We start from the raw sequence: 12,154 nt of genomic DNA, 5'->3' as shown, positions 1-12,154 counted from the left end.
GAGCAGACATTAAGATAAGAGTCGGGGTTGGGGATTTAGCTCAGTGGTAGAGCGCTTGCCTAGCAAGCGCAAGGCCCTGGGTTCGGTTCCCAGCTCCAGGAAAAAAAAAAAAAGATAAGAGTCATTTAGGTTTTGACACAGGGATCACCCTGGTTGGCCTGAAGCTGTATGTTCAATCCAGGATGGTCCTGAACTCACAGGGATCCACCTGCCTCTGCTTCTTGAATTCTGGAATTAAAGGTTGAGCCACAATGTCCACCTAACAGGATTTTTAGATTTCTAGGGAGTTTAACTTAACATTCTGCAAGCACATCCCTTATTATTGCCCCTTTAACCCACAGCCTGGAAGACAAAGTCCTCTCCGAGTGGGATAATCGGGGTGGGGAGAAACTTACTGCCAGCCTCCATGAATGCCTCTGGAAGGTATGTGAAACCACTTTCTTGTTCCAGAGAGTTCCCACAGCTGGCATGCTCCCCAGGACGCTGCAGGTTGATTATTGTTTTTATGCCATGACTTCAAAAAGAAAGAGCAATCGGTTATAAGGACCTGGAGTTGTGAAAAATTGGATTTTAATATTAGTAAAACATTATTCATTGCTCTCTAACTTTTATTTGAAATCAGCTCCTCACTGCCTGTTTTTCAAGTGAAGCCCTCTTCACTTGCTCCCATAATCATCTAAAGGAAAGAGCGTTGAATCTATTTAGCATGGCTGTGGATGGTGTAGTACTTACCTGAGGAACTGCTCAATGATGTGATACTTCTCCAGCAGCTCAGAGGATGGGCGAGCCATGGCCAGGATATTGTCAGTGACCCTGAAGATGGGCACGGAACAACTGAGAAGCACAGAACTCAGGAGAGTCTACACTACAGGATTGGTAACATTTTTCTTCTATGGCTTCAACTTCTATATCCTTACACAAATCTGGCTTCAATTCTACATTATAATTAGAACTCTGAGAAACCTTGCAGCTCCTTAAATCCTTGGGAAAAGATTCCAGGACCTAAGTTATTTGTGAATTCTGACAAAATGTCTCCAAGTGCTCTCAACACTTTCTAGTGGACACAGAAGGGATCTTCACCTTGTGCCTAAGTGTCAGTCGCCGATATGGAGGGCAACTGGGAGGCTGGCACTGGGCAGCAGTTTCCTGAGATGTGAGATGGGGTAGTGATGCCAGACACATACAGGGCTGGGTGAGAATCCAGCCAGATGTGCATGCACAGCTCATCCTTACCTCTGATCCTGGATGATGACTGTAAATAAATACCGATGTGCTGTAATTTAGCAAACGGGAGGGGGGAGTCCAGAGTCAATTGTGCCTGACTTTAGATACGGTTTTGGTTTTCTGCTTTCTATCTGTGAAGCAGATTAATCAATCTCTCTGGACTACTGATAAAACAGCATCAACAACTCACATGGTTTCAGGAAAACTTGTGGTATCTGAAAGCATCTCGTGGGCAAAGCGCCTCGTCCTACAGTCAAATCAATGTTTATCAATGAATCAATGAACAAGACAGGAGGAGGTAGAGCACAGGGCCATAGAAAGCCTGTCACTCTCATTAGACCTCCAGCTTTATTCTGTTTTGTTCGAATTTGTCATCAGGAAGGCAGTAAGAGATACGTAACATAGTCTATTGCAAGTTGTGGCACATCTGAATCTCAGAGGACTAAGCGAGACATGAGACGGAGCAGGCCAGTTGCTCTGAGAAGCAACATGTACAACTTGATTCCCAAAGACTCGAGATGTCCAAAGTCACTAGTGAGAGCAGCGGAGGTGGGAAAGGCTCGCATGGGTGAGCTGACAAGTAAGCAGTGTTCATGGGAGCTATGCTCCAGCAGATGTTTGCTTGTGTGACTCTGACTCGGGGGTACCTGTCTCCCCACAGCATCAGTGTCAGACCTGACTAGGACGCTACAGAACACTAGCAGTGACCACAGTATAGAGCCACTGTAGCAAACCACAGCAAAGGAGCCTGGTACTCACAGAGCTCTAAATGCCTCTGCTCCCTGACTGCTGGGATTAAAGGCATGCACCATCAGGCCCAGCTCAAGTATAACTCGATTATCAGTATTTTTCAAATCCAAATACATACCTGACTAGCTCATTGTTACTAAGTATGTATGGAATAGAAGAATAGAAGTAATTGGGCTGGAGAGATGGCTCAGTGGTTAAGAGCACTGACCGCTCTTCCAGAGGTCCTGAGTTCAAATCCCAGCAACCACATGGTGGCTCACAACCATCTGTAATGGGATCTGATGCCCTCTTCTGGTGTGTCTGATGACAGCCACAGTGTACTCACATGCATTAAATAAATAAATTAAAAAAAAAAAGAATAGAAGTAATTGCACTTATACACAAGAAACAATGCCTGATGAACTAGCAGCCACTTCAGTTAAGGAAGATTAGAGTACATTCCATAATAGCATATTAATGATATGAACTCTGACCTGTATAAATCTGAGGAATATACACAGACCATCTAATTTTCTCATACTCATAGCTGAATATTTTTACTATTTCCAGCAATTTTTGAAATCTAAGAAATTTAAGAACTATCTAATTACCCATTAACTTAAGACACTTCATACCTATCATTTCACTTAAGCTTTGGGCTTAATCATTTCCATTTTGTTAATGAGAAACTAAGGTTGAGTGAGCCAGTATCCCACAGCTGGCCTACTGGTAAACCCGGGAATGTATGCAAGGCCCACATCTCCTCACTCAGCCTGCTGCCGGCTCACAAGTACTCCTGCTCCCTTCCACCCCACACAGCTGTGCAAGCCCCACAGCCACACTCACCAGGATGAGTAAACACCTTTGATGGCCTGCTCCTGCTCACTCCAGCGGGCTGGGTTCTCGTACTTACACGCTCTCCCCCCACACGCCATGGAACACGCCATGTGTCCAGGGATGACATGCCGCAAACGTTCTCCCACTTTTGTGTATTTAGGTGTTGGGCGGCCTGAATTTTCTAGAATATACAAGGAAGGTCATGGTCAAGATTCTATCCTTCCAACAGTACAGTAACATGGAAAAGTTTCACTTTGCATTAGAATTGTATGTGAGCTGCTGTCGATCCCTTCATCTAACATTAGAAAAGCTTTCACAAGCAATAATTTCTACATATGATATTGATAATGAGAAGAGAATGTAAAAGCTCATTTTTTTCAAGAGGATAAATTTTGTCCAAAACTACACTTTTACAACAACCACAACAACAACAGATCCACAACTCCTTCCGTCAGTCCCTCCTCGTACATATCCATTTGGTCTGAGCATAAACACAAGTAACTGCCACATTCGGAAAGTACAGTCCTAACTACCTATTCAGGTTTCTGACACTTAGACACAGGGGTAGCAATTACAAGAAAGAGGTTTACTTTTTCTCTCCGGGCAAGTTGGAGTCCCCTCTGCACGGCTGACAGAAGACACAGCCACCATCACCTGGAGAGAAGATGAGGACAGCAGCTTGGTGGCAGAGCCAGAGCCACGCCGGGCTTGCTGTAGCCTCAGGACCGGGTCAGAAGTGGAGTGCCGGCGGCCCTGTAGAAAGGCACTGAGGAAGTGCACGGCCGAGGGTCTCCGGGATGGGTCCTGCATCTGCATGGCACTGGCTCCAGGCAGGCAAGAGGCAGAGGCAGCAGAAGCCAGCTCTGGCTTGCTCAGTGAGGAGCTACACTGAGACACAGGCATCGGTCTGTATGATCTAAGAGCTTTTCAGGATAGGCTGATTCGTTTCCATAGTGACCAACAAAGAAACTACTGATTCCCGCTTAGATCTGAACAGGCAAGAATCCTACACGCACGGATTGTGCTTTGGACAAATTGTTCAAATACTGGGAAGAATAATATGCATTTAAAGTAGATTGTTTTTAAATCTCGATTATTTTGCTTCACAAATGCACTTAAAGGTCTGACTCCTCAAAGAATAGCTTCCAAAATACTGGAATGAATTTTAAAATGTTTTTATGATAAAACACTGCTTTTTACACACATTAAAAAGTTTACATTTTGTTATGCTTTTCATAGCTGGTCCCCAGGTATTATAAAAAAAAAATCCTCCTACTTTTCTTTGGACCAGGATAGAAAAAAATTTTTACTGTAATACAGAGGTCCTACAACATTATTAAAGGATCATTCACTTTTTCAGAGCCACCACCTTCCTCTATTTTCTGGATAGAAACACTTGGACAAAACATATAAAGGCATTTTGGAGCTAAGAAGACCTTTCATGCTTTTACTTTCAGAAGTGAAAACCTGGTTCTTGGTTACTCGCTGCTGGAAGCAACTTAGTTGTGAGCCCGAGTAACTCTGAGCAGGCGTGCCTTTCCAAAGTTCAAAACTCTAATTCTCTGCCTTCTGTTGCTAGGGGAGAAAACAGCTTCTAAGTCTTGGTGGAGGCATTTGAATAGAATTCACTAAAGTATCACATTTTTAAAGGAACTGAGTGAGGGGGAGGCGGCAGTCTGAGAATAAAGGATATAAAGAAAACAGAAACTCAACAACTGCAAAGCACTTATTGTCCGCCTCCTCTCTTGTTAATGTCAGGCTGTGCTCCCGCTCTCCTGTGCTCGCTGCACAAATGGTATTTCAGTGGTTGCGGACGGAAGCATAGCTACTGCTCGAGATGAGGCACCAATCTACGCTTTTAAAATTCCACCCTCAGAGCCCTGGCATCGTGTACTTTTGTGAAACAAGACGGAGACAGAGAAGTCTAATTTGATGCCCCAATTGCTACTTTATCTGTAGTCTCACACGGAAATGGAAAAGGATGAGGATTCCACCTGCCTCTCCCACCTTCAGAAAGTACTTACTCTGCCTGAGAGAATGGCCTGAAAAGTGTTCTAGTTACTACTACTACTGGACCTTTAGAATTACTGGACCTTTAGAGGAAACCATGGAAGATACTGGAAGAAAGCAAGGAGGGACCTGAAGGCAGGAGGCCCTGTGGGCTGTGCCTGTTTCTCTGGTGACTGAGAAGACCTTGGAGCAGGCCCCTGGTATTCTGGGCAGGAGACAGCTGGTTCACACTAACTGATATCCAGGCGGTAGGAGAAACCCTCAAGCTCTGTGGCAGGCACAGATATTTAAGGCAACAGGGAGGAGGTGCCAGTCAGTGAGTGATTCCAGAAAACAGGCAATGAAGGATGTCTACAGAGGGAGCTAGAAGTGGCTCTGCTCCACACTGTACTAAAATCCAAAGTGATCTGATGTGGGGGATTTGCTTGGACTAAGCTAAGGGAGGGATGGTTTCTATATCACCTCAGAAACAGCTCTGCAGCTCACACTCACATGGCCCAAGGAACAAGAACTCTGTGTTGTAACTCTCCCCCCAAGTTTTGAGATACTTCAAAAAGATACTATAATGAAAACCCAAGGGTCTGTGTTATGCACTGCTCAGCAAATAGAATTGCAGAGTCTACTTTAAAATGGGTCATCAGAGATGCCAGCAAGAACAATTTTCAGTGGACTGCAGAGGCAGAGGCCAGAGTTGATGTGAGGTTGGACAAGCAACAGAGGTGGCTGTGAGTCAGCAGAGGTGTTATAAAGTTTAGCTGTGACAGGAAGAGAAAGGCCTCGGAAGAAGTAGAGGGAAAGGTCTAGAGACAACCATAGGTAGTAAGAATATGGGTGGGGGCTGAGTTAAAATCAGGACAGTGTTGGAGAAGTTCTGTCTTTAGATATTTGAAAACACTCCAAGTTCAAGGAATGCCTTGAGGGGAGGAATTAGGATTAATACTGATAGAGAAGCAGACTCCGACCCAACACTAGTTGTTTTACAGGTAGTGAAAGGAACGCACAGCTGGAAAGTCAGCACCACTGGCAAACTCTGCATGTGGCTCTTCTGTAGACCTAAGAACATGAGTGCGTGGACCTCTCCTCCCTGGAACACCTACAAGGATTCCTGCCATATGGGTTTGTCTGAACAGGAAACAGCCCTTGTTGAAACCCTGAAATCGGAAGAAAACGCCCAGTCCTTGGAGGGCCAGGCCTTCCTGGGATGCCTGGGATTTGAACTACTACTGGAACAATCAAAGAGGAAAAGCCGAGTACACACTTGCTCCTGCTGAACTGGCTCGTTTTCCTTGTGCTGACCGAGAGAATGTGTACTTTTGTGTTTGTATGTGAGATCGCATTTTTCTCCTGAAGTATTACTCTAAGCTTGGTTCTGCCTAGCTGCAAGCAGGCAGTGGCCACACGAGCTGCTAGCTCAGACCCTGGCCAGGCATCTGCCATCTCCACACTCTAAGGAAGTGGCTATGGCAGGGGCCTAAGGGCACGGGATGGTCCTGTGGGTTACATCTGATTTTGAATTCCTGCTTTTTCTTGTAGCACGTCTTCTTTTTCTAACAGTAGTGTGTTTGGAAGTGGAGAGAGGAGAGAGATGGGAGCTGAATGGCGTGTCCTCTGCTTTATGTTCACAAAGTGAAGAAAGCTGAACGTTCTCTCCACGTGCTTATGCGGACACTGCATTGCCAGCGGAGGGAAGCACAGGTTAGCTGTTAGAAGAGTGTGAGGACATGGCAGCAGTGTGGTGCTTGTGATCTGCACATACATTCTAATAATGAAGAAGACAGATGCTCAAGGACGAGCAGGCTGTGCAAGTGGTAACGTGCTGGAGATTCGCTCTGTAAAAACCTCCTCACCTGCGAAGTGTCTGGAAAGCACAGTCCTTCAAAAAATTACTCTCATACTAAAATATTCCCATGTTATGTAAGACATGAAATGGGTACTGAAGTTGCCTATTGATTCTGTCACCTAAAAACGCGGCTTTGGGGTTAACGCTTGTGTGTGGCATAAGGCACAGTCCCACCACAGTCTTCTGCATGTGAATGGGCCAGTGGTTTGTCATCCTTTGTTGAACAGACTAGCATCGCATGTGGAATTGTCCTGCTACCTTTGTCATACACACAAAGATGATTTCTGGTTCATTCTATTATACTATATTTGTCATTATTTTGATGAAATAGCATTGCATGAAAGTTTTTAGGCTAGGAAATGAATCTGTTTTGTTATTTCTCATGATTATTTTGCCTGTTTGAAGGTCCTTTGAGATTCTTCCTACAATCGGCATGGGCTTTTCTTTCCCATGCCCAGGGGATTCTGATGGGGATTGTGCTCACTCTGTAGATCATATTACATCAAAACAGTGCTGTTTTCTGGTTCATGCATAGCCAGTCACCGCCTTTATCTGGCCCCATGGTTCTCCTTACTAATCTTCTCCATCTCCAGTGTAGCACCCCGAGAGTGTTAAAGTCCACCTTGCCCCTCACTCCACTTCATCTGCAGCTGTGGCATACCACCTCAGGAAAGCCATGAACATCAGACACTCTGCCTGTGCTCTGTGAAGGCAAGAGTGTTACATATCAGAGCGTTGGCTGGTGCTCTTGTCCTAGGCTCCAGAACCACAGCTGGGGGGAGGGTCTGCTTAGAGAGAAGCAGACTTTAAAAGAGAGGACTCGGCCAGACATGGCGGATCGTGCCTCTAACCAAGTGCAAGACGCTGAGACAAGGGATGATTGTGAGTTTGAAGCTAGTCAGTGCTAAACCTTTTCTTAAAACAAACAGCAACATCAATGAGAGCGGAATGTGGAGCTCCTCCCAAAGCAACTATCTCTGGACAAGGTATGGGAAACCAAGCTTCAGGTACTACCAAAGGCTGTGGTGTTAATGATGGAAGAGAGCTCTGTGGCTTTATGAGAATGAGATGAACCGCACCTTGGCTAGCCTGACAGGGAACACACACACGCACGCACACACACACACACACACACACACACACACGCACACACACACACGCACGCACACACACACGCACACACACACACGCACACACACACGCACACACACACACACACGAGTGTGAGAGAGTGGGGGGGGAGCAAGGCTGGCCTCAAAACTAGCCCTGCTTGAGCTATGGGGTGTAGACTCTCCTAGCGGGGACATTAACAATAGCCTGGCAGCAGATGTAGGAAGGACAAGGCAGGCAAGCCCACTGAAACCATTGTCCTCTGGTACAGCTGGGTTTCCTGGGCACGGGCTGCAGTGAGGCTTCTAAGTACGGGCAAAACGGAATTGACAATTAAGGTCTGGTCGACTCTCAAGCGAGCCAGCGTCTGGGGCATTAAAAGAGGAAGACAAGAGTCTTCAAGGTCTCCATTGGCTACACAGATCATTGAAAGCCAGCTTTGGCTACAGGAGAGTCTGTTTTGTTTTTTTAAAGAAATGATAATCAGATAAGGGTCACCAATAAAAACAGAAGAGTATTAAGCAAACAAAAATTCAGAGGTGTAGAAGAACAGAAACAACAAAATATATGTACTTGTGGAACTCAACAGCAGACATAAACCCAATCAGTAGAGAACTTGATAGCAGAAATTATGGACATGGAAGTACAGAGAGAATAAGGAATAAATAAGAACAAACAAAGCCTCCATCAAATGTGGTCGGCACTCAGGGTGAGTATATGTGTCGGCACTCAGGGTGAGTATATGTGTCGGCACTCAGGATGAGTATATGTGTCGGCACTCAGGATGAGTATATGTGTGGGCACTCAGGGTGAGTATATGTGTCGGCACTCAGGGTGAGTATATGTGTCGGCACTCAGGGTGAGTATATGTGTCGGCACTCAGGGTGAGTATATGTGTGGGCACTCAGGATGAGTATATGTGTCGGCACTCAGGATGAGTATATGTGTCGGCACTCAGGATGAGTAAATGTGTCGGCACTCAGGATGAGTATATGTGTCGGCACTCAGGATGAGTATATGTGTCGGCACTCAGGGTGAGTATATGTGTCGGCACTCAGGGTGAGTATATGTGTCGGCACTCAGGGTGAGTATATGTGTCGGCACTCAGGGTGAGTATATGTGTCGGCACTCAGGGTGAGTATATGTGTCGGCACTCAGGGTGAGTATATGTGTCGGTACTCAGGGTGAGTATATGTGTGGGCACTCAGGGTGAGTATATGTGTCGGCACTCAGGGTGAGTATATGTGTCGGCACTCAGGGTGAGTATATGTGTCGGCACTCAGGGTGAGTATATGTGTCGGCACTCAGGGTGAGTATATGTGTCGGCACTCAGGGTGAGTATATGTGTCGGCACTCAGGGTGAGTATATGTGTCGGCACTCAGGGTGAGTATATGTGTCGGCACTCAGGGTGAGTATATGTGTCGGCACTCAGGGTGAGTATATGTGTGGGCACTCAGGGTGAGTATATGTGTCGGCACTCAGGGTGAGTATATGTGTCGGCACTCAGGGTGAGTATATGTGTCGGCACTCAGGGTGAGTATATGTGTCGGCACTCAGGGTGAGTATATGTGTCGGCACTCAGGGTGAGTATATGTGTCGGCACTCAGGGTGAGTATATGTGTCGGCACTCAGGGTGAGTATATGTGTCGGCACTCAGGGTGAGTATATGTGTCGGCACTCAGGATGAGTATATGTGTCGGCACTCAGGGTGAGTATATGTGTCGGCACTCAGGGTGAGTATATGTGTCGGCACTCAGGGTGAGTATATGTGCCGGCACTCAGGGTGAGTATATGTGTCGGCACTCAGGGTGAGTATATGTGTCAGCACTCAGGGTGAGTATATGTGTCAGCACTCAGTGTACCCACACAGACACTGAGAATGCACAGGAGAGTGGAGAGGAGAGCAGGGTGAGAAACAGCAGCTTCCAGCATCACAGATGAGGGGAAGAGCAGGAACACCATGCTGAGGGGCTCAGTGGGCTCCAGGGGTAAAACACACAGTGCCACACCGAGACATGGGTCTGTAAGATGTCTCAAGATCAACATTTTCTCCTCACTTACAAGAAAACCCTAATAAAACTAATACCAAATTTCTTATCAGGAACAATGGAGGCCTCAAAATAAAGGGACACATATTCTCATTTCTGAAAATAAATCTTAAATGAAAAATCTTACAAGGTCATCTTTCAAAAATAAAGTAGAAGAAATACAGGCATTTTTGGAGAAATAGGAACAGAATCTGCTGTGTGACAGGCCTGTTTAGGAGGTCTAGAAGTTCTTTGTGCCTTTATAGCCTCTCTTACTCTAGCTTCAGAGGGGACAAAAAGGAAGCTGCTCATCTCCCAACATCTCAACTCCACAGAAAAGGAGATGGACAGCAGGAGAAGCAAAAACAAGTCTATCAGGGTGGCAGAGAGGATTCAGCAGAGCACTGATTTTCTGTATCGTGCTTGAAAGGACGTGGCACTTAGGGTCGCCTGCTGGGGATGAGGTGACAGGCTGGGTAGAAAGGTGTCCCATCCTTACCAGGCATAAGTGGGCAATGCTGAAATTCCCCTCAGGCAGTGTCTGGGCCTGCACTTGCTTGGCTGCAGCGAGTCCTAACAGGCGGCTGATGCACAGCTAGTCAACCCTGGGCTCGACCGCCCCCTGCACCAGTTCCTCAGCTGAGCCTCTGCTCTCAGCCAGCATCTAGGAACCTCAGGAAAGCAGTTATGGCTGGTTAGTACTCTATTTTTCCCAAACTTCAGTCTTAGTGGGGTCCACATGGTCGTCTTGTAGAAACAAGCCTGAACAATGAAGCATGAAGCAAAGCTAGTTGACACTGCTGCTTCCATGGTCAGAGGAGCCCAGGGAGCCCAAGTCTTTCCACCCTAACCTTCCGTGAATGAGAAGGGGATTGCTATATGGTTGTCTAGGCTCCCTTTCCTACCTCCTGGAGTTAGTGGGATCCAGTGGGGAGCTGAGCCCCCAGCTCAACTTGGAATCCATGAGAAAAGAAGGGTGGGAGATGAGAGCATTGGCATCACGCCCCCCCTTCCCTGAGACTCACAGGGCACAGCAGGGAAATGAAGTTCAACTACAAGTGCAACAAAGCCTATGAGTCACTTCCCATCTGCCCTGGATGACCGTGGGGCCCAGAGCTTCATTTCACTCCTCAAGGAGCTAATCAAACTCCATTCAAAGGCAGCCTGACCTTGCGAGGCACAGCTCCACTTCTACCAGGAAGGTGTCAACAGGGCCGTGGAAAGTTACCCACCCACCCACATGCCACGGGCTGTATGGGTGGTAGCCTGCCAATGGAGGCTGAGCACACAGATCTCGCTTGAAACTGTAGCTGACTGCCCAGAAGGAAACTGACTGCTAGGTAAGAAAAAAACAAACGCAGGGGCCAAAAAATCTGTTGTAAATCTTTTGTCACATCAAGAATTAGAAAATCACAACTTTACTGAGAGGAAATTGATCAGCAGATGTATAACACTGAAATTATTCAATAAGAACTGTAATTACAATGTGACCTGGCATCATTTGTAAAAGAACTAGAAGCTTAGAATGTTCTGAACAAAGAAAGAACTAAGCTAGAAATCAATACGAGAAAGACAAGAGGAAAAAACTCTAAAGACTTAAATGTCGAAGGTATAAATTAATTTCTGGGTTAAAGAGAAAGTCTCAAAGGAAATCAACATAACAGAGGCTGAGTCAAAATGAAAATGAATACACTGAACTACATAGCCCAGTAATGAAGGAAATTTATACTGCTCCAATCAACAACCCAAGCTCCAACCCCAGTCACTAAAAAGGTAAGAGAAAAACAAAAACAACAAACAAAAACAGAACACAAAGCAAGCATTGGAAGGATAAGAAAAGAATGGCAGTAAAAAAATTAAAAAGGGAAACCGAGGTAGTTTTCTAGTGACTCCATGTAAATATTAATATAACTGATAAACTTCCAGAACAGCTGACATAAACTATAAAAAGATAAAAAGATGAGCTGTCACTTCATTCATATGTCTGACCTTGACATTGTGACACAACGTTACATACAAAATTTACAGTTCACACTCAAGAACTGTGCAGTCAAGTTACAGCGCACACACACACACCTCAAGTACATTTACAATGTTGTGTTACGCCACATTCTTAGCTATTCTTGGTCACATTTAGCCTGTGAGTCATGGGCTGGACACACCTGAAAGGACAATACAGAACTAGTAACAATAATAAGTTTATGTTCTTAAATTTGACAACTTAGAAGAAATGTACAGCTTCTTAAAGACTTTAAACTACCAAGATTTAACACAAAAAGACCTGAATAGTAGAAGTAAAGAAACCTAGTTCATAAAAGGTTCTTTAAAAAATCCCCAGGCTTACACGACTACTGGAGAATGTTGCCAAACATTTAA

The 12,154-nt window shown here is 45.6% G+C and overlaps 1 protein-coding gene across 15 annotated transcripts in view; it reads right to left on the bottom strand.

Annotated features, from left to right (window-relative positions):
- Positions 1–12,154, bottom strand: part of Ptpdc1 (protein tyrosine phosphatase domain containing 1) — a 49,936-nt gene that overhangs the window by 12,244 nt on the left and 25,538 nt on the right. For 11 of the 15 annotated variants that reach the window (XR_015640667.1, XR_015640669.1, XR_015640665.1 and 8 more), the window contains 3 exon segments: positions 2,800–2,971; positions 733–813; positions 396–514 (listed from right to left, as the gene is read on the bottom strand). Coding sequence is in view for 9 of the 15 variants with exons in the window: in NM_001439863.1 (NP_001426792.1) it covers positions 396–514; positions 733–813; positions 2,800–2,971 (372 nt within the window). In the remaining 6 variants the exon portion in view is untranslated. 15 annotated transcript variants of the gene reach the window in all.

The sequence above is a fragment of the Rattus norvegicus genome, chromosome 17 (genome assembly GCF_021556685.1).
Source record: "Rattus norvegicus strain SHRSP/BbbUtx chromosome 17, alternate assembly SHRSP_T2T, whole genome shotgun sequence".
Lineage (NCBI taxonomy): Eukaryota > Metazoa > Chordata > Mammalia > Rodentia > Muridae > Rattus > Rattus norvegicus.
The sequence above is the reverse complement of the archived record's forward strand: the minus strand, read 5'-3'. Positions and strand labels throughout refer to the sequence as shown.